General features: G+C 38.5%; 1 protein-coding gene across 3 annotated transcripts in view; it reads left to right on the top strand.

Moving 5' to 3' along the window:
• kmt2cb (lysine (K)-specific methyltransferase 2Cb) overlaps positions 1-22,860 on the top strand; it is a 108,071-nt gene that overhangs the window by 66,771 nt on the left and 18,440 nt on the right. For all 3 annotated transcript variants that reach the window (XM_079875452.1, XM_079875454.1, XM_079875453.1), the window contains 24 exons: positions 732-913; positions 1,264-1,428; positions 1,567-1,676; positions 1,778-1,861; positions 3,669-3,881; positions 4,459-4,584; positions 5,449-5,562; positions 5,874-6,016; positions 9,777-9,954; positions 10,615-10,719; positions 12,452-12,499; positions 13,517-13,654; positions 13,738-13,770; positions 13,853-14,002; positions 14,677-14,809; positions 14,955-15,187; positions 15,443-15,516; positions 16,148-16,351; positions 17,263-19,122; positions 19,246-19,562; positions 19,667-21,333; positions 22,205-22,316; positions 22,431-22,497; positions 22,730-22,793. In XM_079875452.1, coding sequence (XP_079731578.1) covers positions 732-913; positions 1,264-1,428; positions 1,567-1,676; positions 1,778-1,861; positions 3,669-3,881; positions 4,459-4,584; positions 5,449-5,562; positions 5,874-6,016; positions 9,777-9,954; positions 10,615-10,719; positions 12,452-12,499; positions 13,517-13,654; positions 13,738-13,770; positions 13,853-14,002; positions 14,677-14,809; positions 14,955-15,187; positions 15,443-15,516; positions 16,148-16,351; positions 17,263-19,122; positions 19,246-19,562; positions 19,667-21,333; positions 22,205-22,316; positions 22,431-22,497; positions 22,730-22,793 — 6,520 coding nt within the window. The remainder of the gene's footprint in view (positions 1-731; positions 914-1,263; positions 1,429-1,566; positions 1,677-1,777; positions 1,862-3,668; positions 3,882-4,458; positions 4,585-5,448; positions 5,563-5,873; positions 6,017-9,776; positions 9,955-10,614; positions 10,720-12,451; positions 12,500-13,516; positions 13,655-13,737; positions 13,771-13,852; positions 14,003-14,676; positions 14,810-14,954; positions 15,188-15,442; positions 15,517-16,147; positions 16,352-17,262; positions 19,123-19,245; positions 19,563-19,666; positions 21,334-22,204; positions 22,317-22,430; positions 22,498-22,729; positions 22,794-22,860) is intronic.

The following is a 22,860-nucleotide window of genomic DNA, read 5'->3' as shown; positions in this document are numbered from 1 at the left end:
TATGGCTTTAAGTTTTTCAGGTGGGTCTAACAGTATTCAGGTGAGAAATACTACAGAAATGAAAGTAATCAAATGTAAAATAACACAGATTAATGCTTAAAACTAAAGTTACAAAAGTTATTCAGTCAAGAGCAGAGAGTGATTTTCTTTGTCTTTTGTTCTTTGATTAACATGAATATTAGATTGCTGTCACTTTAAGAGCTTATGCACATGCAGATCCAATATACTGTTACACAACATTTGCGTTCCAAAACTGATTATTTAACTGAATACTCTGCTAGACAGGCATTTTGACATTTACTGTATTTGACCATTTAAGCGCAATAAGCACATCGCATAACACTTGCATTAACACTTTTATTCAGCAAGGATGCATTGAATTGAGAGTAAAGACATTTATAATGTTACAAAAGATTTCTATTTCAAAGTTATTTTGAACCTTATTCATCAAAGAATCCTAAAAAAAATCAATGTTTCCACAAAAATATTAAGCAGCACAACATGTTTCTTGAGCATCAAATCATCATATTAAAATGATTTCTAAAGAATCATGTGACACTGAAGACTAATGTATGAAGAGTAATGATGCTGAAAATTAAGTTTTCTTTTTTTTCTGTGAAAAATAAAATTTTTGAATTAAAACGATGCTAAAAACTACTGCGTTCTTTTGTTTTTTGGAAAGTCTTCATATGCATGCTGCGTCATGTTAAATAAAATGCATTGGTTGTCAGATCACTAAGGTGGTGTTGAGTAAAGGCTGGCGGTGTTTGGAGTGTACCGTGTGCGAGGCGTGTGGTCAGGCCAGCGACCCGGGACGTCTGCTGCTCTGTGACGACTGTGACATCAGCTACCACACCTACTGCTTAGACCCGCCCCTGCAGAATGTGCCCAATGGGAGCTGGAAATGCAAATGGTATTCCCCATTGTTTCACAATTTACACGTTTCTCATTAAAATACATAAAGTAATATAATGGAGAAAAAAATCATGATTTTTACATAGTTTTACAAAATGATCGTACTTCAACTGTGCTTTGAAAACTGCTTCAAATGTCGTTGCTGTTTTTTATACTTGTGGTTAATTTAAGAATACTTGCTAGTTACAATGGAGGACCTTTTATTAAAAAAATTTTTTTTTATAAGACTTATTAATGCGAATTATTTTACTTGTCATGTATTGATGTGAGCAGTTATTAGGGTGGTAAAATTGGTGGAGCCGTGTGGTGTGTGATTAATGTCATTGTGCCTGCTTGGGCCTCCCACAGGTGTGTGTCCTGTACGCAGTGCGGCGCCACGTCTGCGGGTGTGAGGTGTGAGTGGCAGAATAATTACACTCAGTGTGCCCCTTGCGCCAGCCTGGCATCATGCCCACTGTGCCAGCAGGACTACAATGAGGAGGAGATCATCCTGCAGTGCCGCCAGTGTGACAGGTGAGCTGCGGTCCAGCACTCTGGGTCTTGGCTGTGCCTGTACCTGCTGGTGTGCTTGGATTCCTTTCAACTCAGCAAATCATTTTTTGAGGCATCATTGATATCCGTAGCACAAACGCGCTGTTCCCGTGTCTGCAGGTGGATGCATGCCTCGTGTCAGGGGATCTGCTCGGAGGAGGAGGTGGAGAAGATCGCAGAGACCAGCTTTGACTGCAGTCTGTGCCAAGGCCAGACCCCTCTCTCTCCTGGTACACATAAGCACTGCTTTAGAACAGTCTGTTTTACATTTATAAATCTTTTCTTTTCTTTTTTTCGGTTGACATTGTGTATTTGTGTGTTCATTACACAGCGCCTGCAATGCCGGCCAAGCCCAATTTGGATTTTGTCGAGTCGGTCCTCCTACCACAGAGATTCACAAAAACAAGAGATCCTGGTAAAGTTGATGTCATTTTACTAAAACGTTTATTTTTCGAACGGAATTATAAAAACGTCAGATTATAATAATTAAAAGTAATGGAATTTCAATTAAAACTTTACAATAAGGTTCAATTAGTTAACATGAACTAACAAAGACAAATCTTAGTCTTCATCTTAGGTAATGTTAATTTACTAATACATTATTCAATTCAAAAGTTGTATCTGTTAAGTAAGGGATACTGTACATCATTATCATGTACATTTATTACACGGCTACATAAACTTGCCACACAGTAAATAATTCGACATTAAATATTGATCCGAGTCGAAATATTCTATTAGCTCTTTAAACGCAAAGCTTCCATGGAGAGAGCAGTTGCTAGCAAGCGGCAAGTTCAAACTAGACGGCATTTAAGGGATACGGTATACAGTCATACCACTTATTACACAGTATTTCACAACATAAATAATTATGGGGATAAGAGATATTGATTTGAGATGAAACTGTTTTAAAATTGTACCTGTTTGTTATCTTATAATCCATTACAAAATGTTTTTTATGAAACAAGAGAGAGCGAGTCTGAGATACCAGATGATATAATTAAATAACTGTACACAAAATATTGATTTGAGTTTTAATATTTTATTAGCTCAACTATCACAAAACTTTCACGAGGAAAAAACGTTCCTAGCAAAAGAAAAACACAGACTTCGGTGACAGTTACCTGGATTGACCTGTGTTTTTTACCGGTTGTTATCAGAATCAAGTATTCCATAGAGCCGTGTAATAATTTTATTTAACGGACCTGAACTAACTATTTAACTACCGTTAACAAAAGGAATTGCTTCTTGTTAGTTAAAGCAATAACTAATGTTAACTAATGGAACCTAGTGTTGCTGAAATTTAAATGTTTCTGGTTATGCTATGCTGTGAAATATTTCATCAACTAGATATTGTTCTTTGTAAAATGTTCTCCATAGTAATTGCCAATTTGAGAGTGAATTGTTCTTTTGAGTCGATTCTTCGTGTTTCCATTGAGGTTCCTTAAAGGAGAACTCCGGTCAATTTTAACATTGAGCTAATTTTTTAGTAAATTTGGAGTGCTGTCAGTACAGAGAACAACGACAAAAATCGGTGTTGCCTACACCGTGTTATCCTCTTTTTAAAATTTGCACCCTGTTGACTTCAATGGGGCAAGTTTTAAACCTGCTTTTAGCCTCTTAACATCCTTGATGTGTCATTACAAGTGCACAGGTCATGTGAGTGATTCCTTCGGAGTGAACGCGGGTGAATCTGACTGCAGTAGATGTGAAAGATATGAATAAAAATGATGTTTATTCAGCCAGCGCACATACCTGTATTTACATCCTGTTTTCAGTCGAAGTCCACAGTAATCGATTGTCGAGTTCACGCGCATTGGTTTAGTACCTATGATCACGCGCGTGAACTCGACAATCGATTACTATGGACTTCGACCGAAAGCGGGAAGTAAATACAGGTATGTGCGCTGGCTGAAATAACATCATTTTTATTCATATCTTTCACATCTACTGCAGTCAGATTCACCCGTGTTCACTCTGAAGGAATCACTCACATTTTCTGTGCACTTGTAATGACACATCAAGGATGTTAAGAGGCTAAAAGCAGGTTTAAAACTTGCCCCATTGAAGTCAACAGGGTGCAAATTAAAAGAGAATAACACGGTGTAGGCAACACCGATTTTTGTCGTTGTTCTCTGTATTGACAGCACTCCAAATGTACAAAAAAATGAGCTCAATGTTAAAATTGACCGGAGTTCTCCTTTAATGTTTCTGCTCCACAGACCTGTCGAGGACGTACACCCAGGATGGTGTTTGTCTCACGGAGTCCGGTCTGTCCCAGCTACAAAGTCTCGCCAATGCAGCCTCTCGCCGGAGACGCTCCAAACCCAAACTCAAACTGAAGATCATAAACCAGAACAGTGTGGCCGTGCTGCAGACTCCTCCAGACCCACAGACTGAACTCTCCAGAGATGGAGACATTGACGACATCAAAAGTACTGCTTCCTACATCTCGACCGTTTACACTTTTTGTTTTGTTGCAATAGCTTATCCATGGATGATAAGCGAAATAATATATGCATTATTGAAGGGTTCACAACCTTAAAATAAACTTTTTCATTTATACATTCAAATCTTGATTTCAGTTTTAAAATAAAAGGGCCATGCATATTAAAAATATATAATTTCTATCATCTTTTAAATGTTTTTGGTGAGTTCATGGAAAAGCATTGTGGAATTATCCATAAAAGATCCAGGTGATTGTGCCTCCAATTGTGAAGAAAATTAGGTATTGTAAAAGGTAGCATCATTTTTCTATCAACAGTTTAAAGCAGCCTTCACATGGGGAGTGTAACTGTGATGCCATAAAACTAGTTATCTAGCCAGACAGCTCATTATAGTGATTTAAAATGTTATTTTTTAGCACAAATGGACTGCAGTTTGCTGAACATGTTGCGTAGAACATATTAAAGTGTCTCATATTCAGTTACTCTGCTTGCAGAGTGAAGTTTGCTTACCTGTGTGCGATTCCTGACAGCTTTGTGTATTTGTTTGCCTGTGTGTGTTTTGCAGCAGAAGTGGAGATGGTGGATGGTGAGGGGAAGTCAGATTCAAGTCCTGAAAGAGAGGCCACAGCAGAAGATGACTCTAAAGACACAGATGCCTGCAAGAAGAGAAAGAGGAAGCCCTACCGCCCAGGTGAGAGACTTTTGCCGATTCGCATCGATTCACAAATTTCAAAAATCAGTTTTCTAAAGTGTTACATGTCTTTAACTTCGCTGTGCTACTTAGTTATTGATGCGTAGAGAGTTATCAATCACAATATGCCGCAAAAAAGGACTGGAGCACAGTTGCCGCCTCTCGAGATGCATGCGATCCCTAATTCAGTTCTCTTTCACAGCTTATTGCGCTTGAATGGTCAAATACACACACGGTGTAAAAATGCACATTGTGTGAAGTATTCACATAAACACAGTCTGTTATGTCCTACGTGAACATAAACAGTTGGGAACAAACCGGATGTGTAACAGCGTATTAGATCCGTGAATTTGTTCTTAAAGGGACAGCAGCCTAATAAACTGTTGCTGTCTGTTTTGTTAATTTAATCAAAAAGTAAAAAAAGAAACATAAAATCACTCACTGCTTTTGACCGAATCACTTTTGTATCTTCATTATGAATCAATTTATATTTAACAGTGAAGACTCAATCAATTTATATTCCATACAAGACTATACTGTGTCTTACTTTTACATTTGATTATTCAATTTCTTAAGACATTTTAAATAAACCTAGTAATAATATTCGGGGTTGACTAAAATGAGGAAGAAAAAAACAATGAATTTCAAGGTTTACAGTTAATTCAGTAAGATGTTTTCTTCAAGACCTATTAAACTGTCTCCTGCAGTCAAGTATGAAAAGTAACACAAAACAGTAAACTAGAATCAAATCTATGCATATATCGAATCAAAATTGGACTCAAAATGCTGATAATTTCAGCAGAGGTGATGAAGCACTTCATTTGAAATGTTAAACAATATTGAGGAGTTTCTGCTTTTACTCAGGTATTGGAGGTTTCATGGTCAGACAGAGGAACCGGATGGGTCCAGGCAGAACCAAACCTGCCTTGGTCAGGAAGGACTCCACTGGTTCTGAGACCCTGCAAGGCAAAGACGAGGGTGAGTATCATTCAACACATTAAGTAAGATGACTTGCTGGTAGCTCATGTTGGATCTTAAATTAATCTTCATTCTTTATTATTTTTGAATGTATCATCTGCTGTCAAATGTCCGCGACCACTGCATTAGTGCATAATGCTGGATTGGGCTCATCCTCATCCTTGATTAATATAGATAAAAGTTATTATTACAACAAAAATATATTGCGTTGAGAGTGTAGATGCTTTGTAGATGTAAAACTCATCTGCATAATTTTTATATAGGATTTTGATGTAAAGAATGAATATGGTTTCTCTTTTCTGTCCTGATAGGCTGGGGTGACCAAGCGCCTGACACTCCAATTGATGAAAAACCTCCTTTGTCTGATTTTCACGACAATCCCGAGGTTAAAATACGGAAACGCTATAGGAAAAAGAAGACCAAACTGGAGGAGGCTTTCCCCACTTACCTACAGGTAATGCTCATTTTGTCAGCTAATTTTTATTTAGTCTTGTGTCAGATATATTTTTTAGTTTTTATCATATTTAGTCAACTTTGTCCTGTTTTTGTTTAGTCTATTTGTAGACGACTAAGGTCTGGTTTTACAGACAGGGCTTAGATTAAGCATGGATTAGGCCTTAGTTCAATTAGGACATTTAAGTAGCTTTTATAAAAGTGCCTTAGAAAAAAACATTACTGGTGTGCATCTTGAGACAAAACAATGGTACTGATATATTTTAAGATTTGTCAGTGCAAGTTGCTTTCAGTTAAAACAGCTCAAACATGCATTTTAGTCTGGGACTAGGCGTAAGCCTTGTCTGTGAAACGGGGGATACATGTCTGGGCATTTTAGTCTAATTTTAGTCAATGAAAACGTAGTCACATTTTCATCGTGGTGCATTATGGTTAAACTGATAATAATGATTATTTTGCTCAAAATTATAATTGCAATGATTGCTGTCATTTGAGAATTTTATCTTTACATTTCATCAGAATTATTGCATTTTCACCTATAATCACAAATCAAGAGAATTTCATCATTTCATTAACAGTCTACATTATGAAAATTAGTAAAACAAGAAACTTTAACAGTTAAATTCCTAATAGTAATTCCAATTATTCCAAATTACATTCATGTTTTTCTACTAAAACAACCGTAAATTCAGCAACCACAATCGCAAACAATATAGTCGAGATCTATGTTTGGATTTATTACAGTTCATCACTGGGAATGTTTGATCGCATAGTTAGTCACAGTAAATAGCGCAAGCGGCTCGTGACAGAACACCGACTGGCTAAATTACACTTTCATTTAAGCAGAATATGAGTCATTCAGTGTAAGTTTGTGGGGTGTTTTCGCCCTGTTTTTCATCCATCAGTCAAAAGTCAAATCTACTTAGAAAAGCTATAGCACATCTCTCCAAATCAGGCCACTTGATATGAGATCATTTCTAAGCCACAGTCCTCTGGCATCAATAGAAACTTTTCAGCTGATGCTCCCTTTATCTCAAGTAAATTCCAGGGATGTCACTGCTACAGATGCACTGGGAGATGCCACAGCTTTTAGTGGACTTTAGAGCACTCTGCCAGGTGAATTGGGAGCTTGTCTAGCCGAGTTTGACATGTGGACTCTAAGGGAGATGATGTCATTTATCCAACTCAGACTCCTGTCGTTAGTCTCAAACTGATGTTTGAAAGCTACAACAGATCAATTTTTTTGAATCTTAAGCCTTTGTCCTAGACTCCTTTTGCACTCACTTGCATACTTATAAATTTATGTCAGGAAGCATAACTGGGGGATGGTCTGACACTAATTTTAGGCCTATATCATTGTATGAGTCATTTTATATCATGCTCAATCTGTAAACCACAATACAGTATTTTCTGCTGGATATGTAACAAAAAATGTGTTGGTATATTAATCATGTGGAAAGCCTATTTTGGGATAATCGCATAAAGGATGCGTCAAATTGATCAAAAGTGGCAGTAAAGACATTTGTAAAAATGTACTTTACCTTCTATTCATAAAAGAATCCTTTCACAAAAATAAAAAGCAACACAAATGTTTTTAACATTGATGAAAATAATAAGAAGAAATGTTTATTGAGCATCAATTTTATCATATTAGAATGATTTCTGAAGGATCAAGTGACACTGAAGACTGGAGTAATGATGCTGAAAATTCAGCTTTGACTTCACAGGATTACATTTTAAAATATATTTAAATAGAAAAGAGTTTTTTTTTCACACTACAGTTTTTACTGTATTTCAAATAAATGCAACCTTGGTGAACGTAAGAGACTTCTTTCAAAAACATTTTTTACAAAATGTTACCGGCACCCAAACGCTTGTACAGTTGTGTAAATACTAATGAAAAGCACATCATCTTGTCAGATCATTTCCTCTTTCTATCTGGATGATGATGGTTGCAAACAAAAAAAGATTTATGAATATGAATAATGAATAAAACACTCACCATTGTTCAAGTAAAAAAGCAAAAACAATGATTCAAATCAGTAAAACTACTATTATTAAGCAAATAATTCTGACTCTAAATTTGAATTAAATGAGCCACTTTCAAAGTTACAAAGCTGATATACACATCAGTTGAATTCTCTATTAATGCGGCACATGTAAAAACAAATACACTTTTGCTGTACTTATCAACTTTATTTGCGACCCATCCTGCCTTGTATTTTCATATTACTTCATGTTTCTGTCACCCACACGTGTAAATAGCATAAAGCAGGTCTGCACATTGATATCTGCGCAAATGTATTTACCATTGTATAAAAGATTCAGCAAAATTGATACCGTCACACGTTGTATTACACCATCATATCGACCAGCTCAAGAAACCAAGAACTGATGAGGTGGGAATGACGTAATTTGATGGTTGAGCTAATGCTAGCTGTTCATGCTAGCTCCTGCATCAACACTGAGAAAATCCACCCTAAAGGTGCTTCTCAGAAGAGCCACTTCAAATCAATTATTGAAAATGGAGGCTTTTAATGTCTCAGCCAGGCAGGTTCCTGAGAGCTGGAGGCTGTCAGGTCAGCTGAACTGAAATGACAGAACAGGCGGTGTGTTGGGAAGTCGTATTACTGACGATATTTTCATGCTTGTTCCTGTTATTGCCGTGCACACGTGCAGCGGCGTGTGTCTTCGTAGATTGTGCGTCCTGTGGGACTGCGCTGGAGTGGTACGAGACGGGATGAAACATGAGCTCATTTGAGGGGCTCCCATAACGTGACAGTCAGTGCAGTGTAACGGCATACGAGAGCCAGACATTCAGCTCAGACAAACACAGAGCCATCTGGAAAATATCCACTGTACCCAGAAAAGATACTCTATCAACAATGCTTTCATTACAAATGATAACAGCACGGTGTGATTCGAGTATTCCTCTTCAGAAGATTCGCTCTGAATGTCATGATCATCCGAAGCGCGATACTGTTGTCTTTGACTTGAGCGATGTTGTGTTTTCCAGCACTGGGAAATATGACATTTAGAAAATGAATCATGCAAATACTTAAAAATATAATGTTGATAATATTCAATGTCTTCTATCCTCACCAAGGCTGCATTTGTTTGTTCAGAAGTACATTAAAAACAACAATATAGTGAAATATTATTACAATTTAAAATAACTGTTTTCTATTTTAATCTATTTTTAAAATGTCATTTATTCCTTTGAGTTTTCAGCATCATTACTCAATGTCTTTAATGATTCATTTGTTTTCTCTCTTTTGATTCATTTAGTGCATCCTTCATGAATAAAATTATTAATTTCTTGCAATTAAAGCCAAAAACAGTTCACATGAATCAGTCTGAATGATTCATTAGCAGATTGGTCTGAATTTGAATGTTTAAAAAAAACAAAAGGTCATATTGACTAAAAGAAATCCACTTGTTTGATTAACATAAGTAGGTCATGGGTAATAAACATTTTCCTTTTTGAAATATTCTGTAGTATAAAAAAAATCCCTTTTGTTGTCATTCAATTGTATTATGCAGTATCTGCATTTTATGGGCCATGAGATGCTCTCTAGATATTAGCATCAGCATTCATCAATAAAAAACCCATAATGGTTGACCACTAGTCTGAACAGTTATTGCTCAATTTATGAAAGCCATTTTTTTTTAAAACCCATATCATCTTTACTAGATGGACAAATCAGTCACCTTGCACATTTTATACTGAAGTACTCTCACTCCAATCTCTTCTCATACAGGAGGCCTTTTTTGGGAAAGACCTGCTGGACAAGAGCAAACAGAGCAGACAGGAAACCACACGGCTGCTAGAAGATGGCCGAGACAGGAAACAGCTCACGGCCAATCAGATGAAGCCATTGTCAAACGCATCACTCAGTGCGTCAGCGGCACCGCTGCCCAGTAAAGCAGTAGCAGCACGTACGTTTCTCACAGCTACTGGCGCAATCACACACACACACACACAGCCTGTTGCAGCCTTTTTGTCTCTTTCTGTTTGTGTCTTTTTTCCATTTGACATTCAAACCAAGTCTGATTTATAAATATATATATATATATATATATAAATAAATATGAAGTCAATAGGAAATTTAAAAAGACCCCATTTACTTTCTTTACACACATTGCTGGAATGGGTGCCGGCGGATTCACTGACTCCACAAGTAAAATGGGTTGAGAGTGCAATTTCATGTTGACTTTAAATGTGTCTAAACAATTTAGACCATTTTCCTGGAGTACAAAAGTCTTATGTCTATGTCTTTTTAGATTAATCGTAATTTGGTTTAGTTTTCCCTGCTCCCGTTTTGCCCCGCATTCCTTGGTCATTAGTTTCTGATTAATCCTTAGTTTATTTTCCTGTAAATGAACTCTCTGGGTATTTAAGCCCTTAGTTTCCTTAGTTCTTTTAGTCCGGCATAGTATATGGTTTAACGTAGTTGTGTTCTCCTAAGTTTCTCCCTGGATTTATTATTAAAGACTGTTTATTTCTCTGAATCTCCTGCGTCGTGTGCTTCGTACCACGCACGTGACTACAATCATTAGGCCCTTATAATTACTTTCCTGCTTTATCCGCATCCACAGAAAACTCTGTGGAGCCTCTAGTGGACCTCTCCGAAGAGCTGAAATCAGACACAGAGCTGCTGGGAATGTTTTCTGATAACATTGGAAAGCAAACAGAGGAGCCCGGTAGGCCATTATGACTGTCTCTAAACATATGAGAAGAAATGACAGCACATGTTTGCTGTTCTGATGAGCCCCTTTAATGGGGTCCAGCTCTCTAACTCTAATATTGTCGGTGTCTGGGAATCTGCTTTGAAATGGGAACTTCATAATGTTCTCGTAATCTTAAAAACCCTGTGAAAATAAAGGCATGTGCTTAAATGGCTGATATAAAGTATGCCTGTTAATGAATGTTCATACAAAAGTTACGTTTTCTTGGGGTTGTCAAACATAGCACGTTGGCACATGCAATCTATTTAGCAGCGTTAATTATTTTTGACGCCGTTAGCACGTTAACGCATAACTCTTTTAATTTGTACTGTGTAATTTATAAACATCTCCCTTTATCACACACATACAATAAAGCGCAGTATGCATTTCTGAAGTATGCATGCTAAAGTTGACTAAAAAGAGGAATAAAAAATCATCTTTTGGAAATTGAACTTAATGCCTTAATTAAAAAAATTAGGAAAAATCCAACCTTTAAGGACACCAATTTTCTTTGTGAATGAATAATGTATCGTAAATAAATAAATGTTCTTCCTTAAAATACAGGGTGCATAAGTCTGGACACCCCTATGTTAAATTCCCATAGAGGCAGGCAGATTTTTATTTTTAAAGGCCAGTTACTTCATGGATCCAGGATACTATGCATCCTGATAAAGTTCCCTTGGCCTTTGGAATTAAAATAGCCCCACATCATCACATAGCCTTCACCATACCTAGAGATTGGCATGGGGTACTTTCCATAAGATCATCTCTCAATGCAAATCAAACCAGCTATTAGGCTAACTGAAATAAAACCATGCCAATCTCTAGGTATGGTGAAGGCTATGTGATGATGTGGGGCTATTTTAATTCCAAAAACTCCATAGTATCCTGGATCCATGAAGTAACTGGCCTTTAAAAATAAAAATCTGCCTGCCTCTATGGGAATTTAACATAGGGGTGTCCAGACTTATGCACCCTGTATTTTAAGGAAGAACATTTATTTATTTACGATACATTATTCATTCACAAAGAAAATTGGTGTCCTTAAAGGTTGGATTTTTCCTAATTTTTTTAATTAAGGTATTAAGTTCTATTTCCAAAAGATGATTTTTTATTCCTCTTTTTAGTCAACTTTAGCATGGGTGTCTAAACTTATGCATAGCACTGTAAATCAAACCCAAATGGGGTGTTTAACAAAAGTAATTTGCATTGTATGGTGGAACTTTATTATTTTAAACAAGGTAAACACTGTCATTCATAGAAATGTTAATGCAAACAGGTCAGCGGCAAAAACAACTGTACACGTGTAGGATTTTGTCCATAAAGTGTGTATAAAATAGTTTTATTCCATGATTGCACATTTGCAATTTCTGTACGTATTTCCCGTGAGTTTAGTGCGGTTTGAGAAGTATAGAATATATTATTTGTGTGACTCTACAGCAGAAATACACCTCTAATGTCTTATAGTGTACAGTCAGATGTTCATATCACCAAATAAACTTTGTTTGAAATATATAATAAAATGTTTAATATCTAAATATTTAATAACCTATAAGAGATTGTCTTTTCATTTTGGTAATTTTCTTGGCATTTCCATATTTCATTCTTAGCTCATTTTAATTTACATTGTGTATGAATCATCTGCAGAATCTTTCTTTTTCTCTTCACTGTGCTGATCCCTCATTGTGTTTGGTTTGGGTCTTTGTAGGTCTTGATTTTTGCCCTTTCCAAGTTGAGTACTCTCCTTCACCATTTGGTAAGAGCTCATGATCATGTTTTTTGATTATTTTCTTTTTCTTCTATTCTCTCACACCCTTTTGCTTGGCTTTTATTGGCACTTTTCTGTTACTGTTTGACTGTTGACACATCACTCACAATGTGCATCTGAATCCAACCATCATGTATCTGCAGTCTATTTAGTTTCACTAAGTAAAACTTCCCATAATGGACAGTAGCAATCCAGTGCTAGATTAACAGAAAGTGGTCAAGGACGCTTCTTTTATACCCGTACAGAACCGAGATGTTCTATAGACCGGCATTTCAGAAAACCGAAGGCACTGATGAATGGCCTTCCCCCCATGAACAACAGTCAGGGCCTCTTTCTGAATGTATAAGTGAAAGATAGGTGCTCTGTTCCTCTGAGATCCACTGAGTCCTTGGTTTGATGAAAAGGAATCAACCCAGTAATTTGTGAAAGATGCTGAGCTATCATCCCTGCTGTAAAAACAGCCTTGGAGGAAGAGCCCACATGAACTCCCTCGGAGCCCACAGTTATATTTCTAGTTGAATTATTTGCAGCACTAAGTTGTTTATTCAGTTTTGTCCATGGCAGATATGACGGCAGGTAACAAGATCCACAACCTGCTCCTGTCCGGTTTTGCTTATTAGTTTTAGTTCAGTGTTAGAGGGATAGTTTACCTAAAAAGTTCTGTCATCACCTACTCACCCTCACTTATTGTCATTCCAAACCTATATAACTTTCTTATAGAGAACACTAAATATATTTTTGAAGAATGCATAAATTGTTTTTATTTGTAAAATGGAAGTCAATGAGATCCAAAATAACATTGGACCCCACTGACTTTTGTTAAATGGAAGAAAATAATACAACATGAGGGTGAGTAAATTAACATTTTTATTTTTGGGTGAACTATTCCTTGAAGATCCACCATGACAAACCCAATTTCAGGACATCAGGGTCCAGTGGCATGTTTTGTTTGTTGAGATGAGCGTGACAATATTTGTGTGCTTTTCTGTATATGTGTTTGTGTAGGTCTGGATGTTGCTCCTTTAACAGAAGATGCATCTGCCTCATCTCAAACTCATCTAGGCCGAACTTACCCACGTCAGGTGCCCGAGGAGCCACTGGATGGCATCCTAAGCCCTGAACTGGACAAGATGGTCACTGATGGTCTGTATATGTATGCATTGTTGAATAGTAATATTTGTTTTTGACACATCTAAATGTAAACACTGAATCTTTCTGCCATACAGAATCAATACTCAGCAGACTCTACAAAATACCAGGTAGGTTATATACTCAAAGCACCAACTGCCAGGGAGCATGTTAAGTCATTGTGTTGTTAATATTAGACCTGTTTCCTTGCAGAGCTTGGTGGGAAGGATGTGGAGGATCTCTTCTCAGCTGTCCTGAGTCCCAGCACCAGCCAACCTCCTCAGATGCATCAACAGATCCAGGGAGCTCAAACCCTGCATGGTCCCCCAGGCCATGGTTTACATCCCTCCCAACCAAACTCAGGTTTGTTGTAGGAAAATAATCAATGTTATGCTTGAGTGATATGGTTGAGACTAACAGTAATGCTTGTCTATGTAATTTAAAGGTGATGCGTGTCATTTTTTCCATGTTAAAACATTCCCATATTGATTTGAATTTGCACAGACAACTATAAATGTGACATTCATAAGTTGACTTCTAAAAGAGTATGAAAAAAAAATCTGAATTATTTGAGTATCCCCACCAAGGGGTGCATTTCTCATAAGCATTGTTAGCTAACTGTGGTCGCAAGTTCCATCGTTTCCAACAAAGTTTCAGTGATTCCCCAATCCGGTTCCAATGAATATTCGCAAACAGCATTGCAAAGTTTTTTTTTTTGGAACTACTGCTCTCAACGTGTGTTTAGAAGCATAGTTCAAGAAACCTATTTGGCAGCAGTTATTGTCTTTGTAATTTGTTGGGGATGGTAGTTTCACACATTTCACCTTTACCAGAATACTCTGGGTTTTGTACCAACTCAGTTGATGGTGTCTGTGGCGTTTTGTATAATCCCTCAAGTGCATTACTGTAAAGACATTTTTTCTGAAGATTTTCATTCTCAGGTGAACCAAACTGACACATTACGTTGTGATAAATCTTGAAGGCCAGGCATTGTTTTATGCACTGTTGATTAGTTGTGTTGATATGTTTTTGTACAGGAATGTCTTCACGAATGCCAGTGATGAATGGTTTGATGGAACCCAAACAGGAGTTTTCACAGTCCTCGATTGGGCCTGATATGGCTCGAAATATCCCCTCAATGCAGCGCATGCCTTTCTCAGACAATCTTAGGTCAGTTATGAGTATATTTGTTTCAGACAAATGCACACACCCTCACATATCTAAATTGCAGTAACCTGTTCAGTAGGTACAAATATTGTGGCCTAGTTTGACAAAATCAGGATTTTAGATGACTGTTATTATATCCACTGTGAAGGGACAGGAAGTTCAATCTGATAGCGCAGGAGACTGCTGGTCCGTGGTCCGCTACAGGGTCATCTTCTGCATCTGCTCCAGCCGCTGCCTCGGAGGTGGAGGGAGACTCCATGTCCACCGCACAGAAAAGCACTCTGAAGTGGGAGAAAGAGGAAATGCTCGGAGAACTTGCCACTGTTGCACCCGTCCTGTACACTAATGTCAACTTCCCAAACCTCAAGGAGGAATATCCAGGTCTGCGAAGAGAATTTAAAGTGATCGGTCAAATGTAGCTTTGAAAATCAATAAAATACAATGTTACAATAAACATGAATTTCCATTAGCAGCCCATTTTACTATATTTAATATGTAATCTGACATATTATGTATTAAAGTAAATAAGATCTATTTTGATTTACATGTTGAACTTAAATGACACCATCTCTTCTTATTGTCTCTCATTGTTAGTCTTCCAATTGATCATTTTATTTTTATGTTATAACCATACAGATTGGTCAACACGAGTAAAACAAATCGCAAAACTGTGGAGAAAAGCAAGTTCACAGGACCGGGCTCCATATGTGGTAAGTTGCACAGTATCAGCTGTAATACAATGAGGACATCATCATCACATTATTATGCTATGACAAAAAGTACTTTATAGTTCAGCAGCACTGTAAAATGCCTCTCTCTTTGGCTATTAAGGGTCTACAAAATGTAGATAGAAATTTTTGGATTAAATGTTAATTGTTTTTGTTTTGGGAAGCTGGTTTGCTGGTGAACCAGCACATGCAGTGTTTTGAATGCTGGTGTGCTGGTTTGTCGACTAGCTTCACCTGCTACATTTTGCTGGTTAATAACATGGCTATGATGGTCTACCCTCTAGAGCAGCATCAGACCTCCACTAAACAGCATAAACCAGCATGGAATTTATTTCAGCTGGGTATAGGGACACTTTAGTGTTGCTCAAAGTCAAAAGAATAAATTGGGCCCTAGGAGCTCATTACAGTCTGAGAGATAAATAAAAAAGAAAAAAAGATATGATTAAAGGGAACATTACCTTGACATGAAGGAGTCTAGGCCGACTTAAAATTATAATAAAAAAGCTTTTAGACAATTAATCTTAAAACCATGTAATTTTAGCAAATGTATACAACCATTGAATTTCAATGGTCTTTCTTTGATATCAAACCTGCACGACTATACCATTCACAGCAAAAGGCCAGAGATAACAGGGCAGCCCTACGCATTAACAAGGTCCAAATGTCCAACGAGACCATTAAGCGGCAGCCGACCCAGCCCCAGCAGCCTTTAGAAGAGTTTGATCCTGCTATTCCACCACTGGACCCAGAGTTACTGTTCAAAGATCCACTGAAGCACAAGGAATCAGAACATGAACAAGAATGGAAGTTTAGACAGGTAAGTCTAATATATGTTTGTGTTTGGAAAATGGCTAAATGACAGTTTGTAAACTGTTACCTCAACAAACTAAACATACCACTGGACCCTGATGTCCTGAAATTGGGTTTGTCATGGTAGATCTACATTAAAGGAACAGTTTACCCAAAAAATAAAAATGTTAATTTACTCACCCTCATGTTGTTCCAAATCTGTATACCTGTTCCTTTTGTGGACCACAAAATAATATATTATATATATTTGAAACTGTTTGCAACACATTTTTCAGCTGCATTTTGAGCTACAGTTTTTAATGTTGTTGAAATGTTTGCAGAAGTGACCTTCAAAATAAACTCTACAAAAGCATTTATTTCATGCTTTAAGTTTTTCATGAAGATGTACTAACAGTAGTATTCGGATAAGTAATAGCCTACAACAGAAATTGAATAATCAAATGTAAAATAACTCTGCATAGTCTTCACTGTACACATTATATGTATATTAATACATTAAAATACGTCCCGCAGTATAGCAACAGCAGACTGCATATTACAACACTCACTTATTCGGCTGATCTGAATAATTTGAAGAAGTTTGGCTTAGGGAGGAACGAAAGCGCACGGCTATGAAGGAAATATATAATCCTTTACCTCGATTATCTTGTTTTCATAATCGTTGAAAGCCAAAATTGAAATCGAAAATCAATTTCGATTAATGGCACAGCCGTAATTATTTACTTGCATTCATATAGTTGTTTGAACTCTAAAATAAAACCATTATTAACTCTAAAATACTTTATTAATTCTCACTAATTACTATTACATAATTTGTATTATTACTGTGCTGCATTGTATATTTTAAATGAATCATAAATTGTACATTTTCTTACTATTTAATCATTAGAATATATATATTTTCGCTTATTGTTGCAGCAAATGAGACAGAAAAGTAAGCAGCAAGCTAAGATTGAAGCTACACAAAAACTGGAGCAGGTGAAGAATGAACAACTTCAACAGCAGCAGCAACAACTCCCATCAATCAGCCAATCTGAGGATGACTCTTCCAGTGGCCTGAAGAGTCCTGTCTCTGTGCATTCTAACAATGAGAACATGTCTCCCAAGCAGCTCAGTTCAAAGAATGGGGTTTCAAAGTCACAGCTGCCTGGCACGCCTACATCATGTTCCCCTGATGATGTATTTTTGCGCCCTCATCCTCCACCCCCGTCTTCGGGATCTCAGCCTCAATCCCCTCAGATGTTCTCCCCAAGCTCCTCTGGCTCTAGACCTTCCTCACCCTGGGATCCCTACACCAAAATGGTAGGCACACCCAGACCACCACCAACTGGTCAGGGAACTCCACGCCGTAACTCAGAATCAGGGAAATCTCCCAGGGGTCTTTCGGAGCCAATTGGCTCTCCAACAGCCATATGTAATGATCCCTATGCCAAGCCCCCAGACACTCCAAGGCCAGCAGGAGCTGCAGATCCTTTTCTCAAGCCTATGTGCCCTCCTAGAGCAAGTCAAACTTTGGAAGGAAGACATCTTGTTGGCTCCCCAGGCCATGATCCTTTCTCTCGGGTGTCTGTGAGAAAGGAAGCCTACCAGAGGATGCCTCAAGGCAGGATGATACTCTCAGACCCTTATGCTCGTCCTTTACTCACTCCTATCCCAGGCAGCAATGAATCGGGGTCCGTCCAGGTCTTTAAAACCCCTATGCCACCTCCTCAGGCTCAGGAACAATATGCAGGTATGCATGCACGGAGAATAAGTGGGGATCCTTTTGAAAGATCAATGATGCCCCCTCGTTCCTCTGACGGATTCTCTCAGAATCAACATAATGATCCTTATGCACAGCCTCCGCTCACTCCACGTCCTGCAGTAAGTGACGGCTATGCAAATCAGAGGGTTTCACGGCAGCCCCAAACCCTCCCATTTCCTCAGTCTGGACCAATTGCACGCCAGCCTTCCTGTAATCCATATGCTCGAGCACCCTCTACTCCTCGACCAGACTATTCTCAGTGTGATCCCTATGGACAACAACCTGTTACACCAAGACCTTCGAGTGACCCTTTTGCCCAATCTCCGTTTTCTAACCCCTACGCCAGAATGCCAGGCACACCTAGACCACATGACCCTGAACCCTACTCTCAGCAGCCTACATCTCGCCATCCAGTCATGATGAATCAACCCTCTCAGCAGCAGACTCTAAACCCCATAATGTCCCCTATGTCAATGGACCCTTATGCACAACCCCCTGGGACCCCGCGCTCAGGAATGGCAGACCGGTTCCCCAAGTCTCCAAGTCACCAAAGGACTGCTGATCCTTTTAGTCAATCTCCTGTACTGCCACGCTTGGTAGGGCCCGATCATCATGCACAGTCAATGGGAAGGTCCCAGCTATTACCTAATGATTCATGTGCACATCTAACACAAACACCTCACCCTGGAGGTGTCGGACAGGGATTGGGACCTGGGCCCATGTCCAATCAAGATCCATTCTCTCCTCAAGTGCTGATGCAAGACACATTTGCCAGTCCAACAAAACATGGACCTCAGACCCTCAAACATCTAGGTATGACAGATGATACCAGATCTCAGCAGCTATCCAGTCAACCTAATCAGACTCCCATCCATGACCCCTTTGAGCAGGCCGCCATAATTCCCCATTCTCAGTGTGGAGAAAATAAGGAGCAACAAGGATTAGTACAGAGTATCAGTTCCCACACCATGGGGCAGCCCAACACCGGAGTTCAAACAGTACCACTTGCTGAAGCAGAAGAAAGACTCAGACAGGTGTTGTTTTATTTTATTGCTATTCTATTTAAGATGGTTTAATTTCCAATGAGTTGCATTATATCAGTTACAATGTATAATTTGTACAACACCAATTAACACATACCATTAATTTGTTCACAGCGTCAGCGTATTCGAGAGCTAATCCTCAAACAGCAACAGCAGAAAAGTGCCATACGTCAAGACAAGGGTGTACAGGATCATCCACTGTCCATGCCTCCAGGAACCCCTCAACACTGGAGTCAGGAGTCTACAGGCCAGCAGAATGAAATTTTTAATCGCCCACCACCACCATATCCCGGTCCAGGAGCTGTAAGAGCCCCTCAGAGATTTCATGGGCCATACCCAGGGGATCAGCAGGGGCATTTCCCTGAAGGCCACTTTCCTAGACCACAGTTTCCTGGGGATGCCGACTCAAATATAAGGCAGCTTGGGCCAAGGTGGGTGAATTTGCATACTACCAAACTTGTAGCACTTTGCATTAATGAAGGGACTACATTTGTTCAAAAATGCAAAAATGGTAATCTTCTTTTGTTGATTTTAGGATGCCCCTCACTTCTAGTGTCCAAGGTCCTATGGGAGCTCCAAGACCTCATCAGATGCAGGACTCAATAATTGAAGCTCATCCACAGATGAGAAGATCCATGTCTATGGACTTGGGAAAATCAATAGGTGGCAGCCCTTTAGTAACCTCACATTTGCCACCTCGTGGCATGCACATGCAACAGCATAACATTATGGGGGCTTTCATAGAACTGAGACACAGAGCACCAGATAACAGACTGCGGCTTCCCTTTGGACCACCTGTTATGCAGGGAAATCGAATGGAATCGCCCTCACACCAACGACCCCCAGGTTTCTTGATGGGCCAAGAAATGGGATTCCCCTTCAATCAGGTTCCAAAGACAATGAACACAACAATGAATCAGTCTCAGGTAGCTGTTACACAGATGCAGGCATCTCTGAGCTTGGGGAATTTACAGCAGGCCAATATTCCGCTGAGAGCTGGACATCCACAAATCCCCCTGACAAGGTCTATTAGCCAACCTGCTTCCAATGAGACTCTCAGTGCTCCCTTACTCACAAATATTGCTACAACTGCTGTACAAAATGATGAGGTCCCTTTATCCTCAAATGAAGTACCCGAGGAGAAAATTGATACTGATGAATCTGCTGTGAAGGACCTTGAAGATGTTGAGGTGAAGGACCTTGTTGATGCCGATTTAGAGAACCTAAATCTTGACCCAGATGATGGAAAGGACTTGGATCTTGAAACAAATGACCTGCATCTAGATGACTTCTTAACATCTGGTAAATTTGATATTATTGCTTATGCTGATGCTGATTTAGATCTTAGTGAGGACCTGGATCTCAGTGATCCTATGGAAGACCACCCTGAGACGTCTGATGTCCAAAAGACCAAAGCTGAGAAAAAGACTGAAAGTTTTGATGACGCATCCTCATCATCATGTTCTACAAGTGGCGAAGTGGTGGACAAAACTGCCCAGTCTCAAGGTCACATCAGTAAAGACATTCCTCAGGATCAAGTGTTGGTTTCTCTGAAAACAGAGGATAGCAAAAATGGAATTAAAGATTGCTTGTCCCAAAACACTTCTTGTAAGAATCAGATAAATGATAGTGCTGCCATTAATCAAGCGGGCTTTGAAAGTGATATTGATGCCAGTTTACAGGTTTCAAAGACTGGAATTCACCCTGATGCTACTCCAGTGCTTTCAAGTATGCTGGTACAACCAGAAGGTGAATCACTAAAGCAGGAACACTGTGGTCAGTCAGCGGCACAAAGCAACCCTCCAAATCAGGAAGCTACAGTGTCACTCGGTAGTTCTATGCTGGGGCAAGGAAACTTCTCAGTGCAGGGGATGGATTCTGGCCTCAGTATTGGCCAATCGTTGGTGTCTTCTCATGGCGAAAGTGAATTAGAAGTCCCGGGCTCCATTCAGGAACAGCAACAAAGCCATATTTTCGGTATGGATCAAAAAGATGCTGTACTCTCAGGGGAACAACACAGTATTCTTACACAACAGGCAATGTTGTCACAGCAAGGTCTTCTGAACAGACCACTGCTTCTGGAGGAGCAGCCACTTCTTCTCCAGGATCTCCTGGATCAGGAAAGACAGGAGCAACAACAGCAGAAGCAAATGCAAGCGATGATAAGACAACGTTCCAGTGACTCATTCTTCCCCAACATAGGTAAGGTTTAGATAATATAAAACTATGTACTTTTGTTCTTCCTTGATGCCTCAAGATTAGGCCTTTCTCTGTTTTACATGTAGTAAACAGCTGGTCAAAAACTGAAAAGATAAGAAACTCATTGTACAACATTTGACTGTTTCAGTGTACACATAGAACTACTTGCTTACAAACTGCTAAATTCAGTTTTGAACTGCTGCTTGCCTGGAAATTCGGTCTGTTGGTAATTACATTTGTAATTTTGAGTAAATGGCATTTGAGTAAATAGCATTTTTCATGTCATTACATATATGAAACTAAAATAACACAAAGTACAGTGTTCAGTGTTATTCCAGCACAATTTTCTAGTCCTGATGTTTACTGTCAAATGCATTTTTGTGATTTACATCATAAACCTTATAAAATCAAATTTCTTAAAGAAAACAAAACTAAGTTATGTAATTAAAGGAATATTCCGGCAGCATCCTGTTGTGCATTTCCACAGAAAATAATTTGAACTCGTTTTTATACATTTACATGTTTTTTACAGTTTTAATTTTTTTTTTTAAACAAGCTTATTAACAGAAATGCACTTATAATTAAAGTCTATGGGATTGCCCCATAAACTTTGATTTGATTGTAACACTTTATTGCCTGTTTTTACAAACTGAGGTCTAAAATTATTGTCGGTGATAATTAGTAGCATGCTACAGATGCAGTCAATAGAGTTTTACTTCTATATAACCCAAAATAATAATTTAAAATGCATTCTGTATGTTTTTATCCCAAGCTAAATAATCTGTATATTTGTACGTTATATTTTGTAAGAAACATATTTTGGCTATATACATGTGACTATAAATGTGCATACTTTTTTCAATGATTTATTCAGATTTCGATGCTATCACTGACCCCATAATGAAGGCAAAGATGGTTGCATTGAAAGGAATCAATAAAATGATGGTTCAGAACAACATGGGAATGACTTCAATGGTCGTAAACAAGTGAGTTTATAGTCTTGATGTTTAACTGAAATATTATTCGATTTATTTCAGTGTGTATGTGCATGTGCACTAATGGCTCATCCATTATTCCTCTTTTCACAAAATCCCAATTAGTGTCCAGACAGGGCAGGCGCTACCTGGCCCTGATGAAGTTGTATCTCCGATGCAGTTGGCTGGACAGGTGAGACTCTTTGCAGATTAGAATGTCTGGTCTACACATCCTCCACCACTTTCGTGTTTGCTTATTAAATGTTTTGGCTAATTTAATTTTCCTTTAGAAACACAAAAGAGTGTAATATTCTCAGATGTAGTTTCAATGCATTTCTCATAATTTCTTCCTTAATCAATGCATAAAAGGTGTGCAGATCAAGTCCATAATGATTGTGTAATTTTGTCTTAAATCTCACATTTAGGATAGCAAACTTGCTCCTCAAATGGCACTACCCAATCCCCCAAATTTTGGAACAGGATTTGCCCGTAAGTTTTTAATAATTATTGATATTATTATACAGTCCATATTGTTTATCCTCCAGTTACAGGGCAA

This window comes from Squalius cephalus (assembly GCF_949319135.1).
Source record: "Squalius cephalus genome assembly, chromosome: 7".
Lineage (NCBI taxonomy): Eukaryota > Metazoa > Chordata > Actinopteri > Cypriniformes > Leuciscidae > Squalius > Squalius cephalus.
The sequence above is the reverse complement of the archived record's forward strand: the minus strand, read 5'-3'. Positions and strand labels throughout refer to the sequence as shown.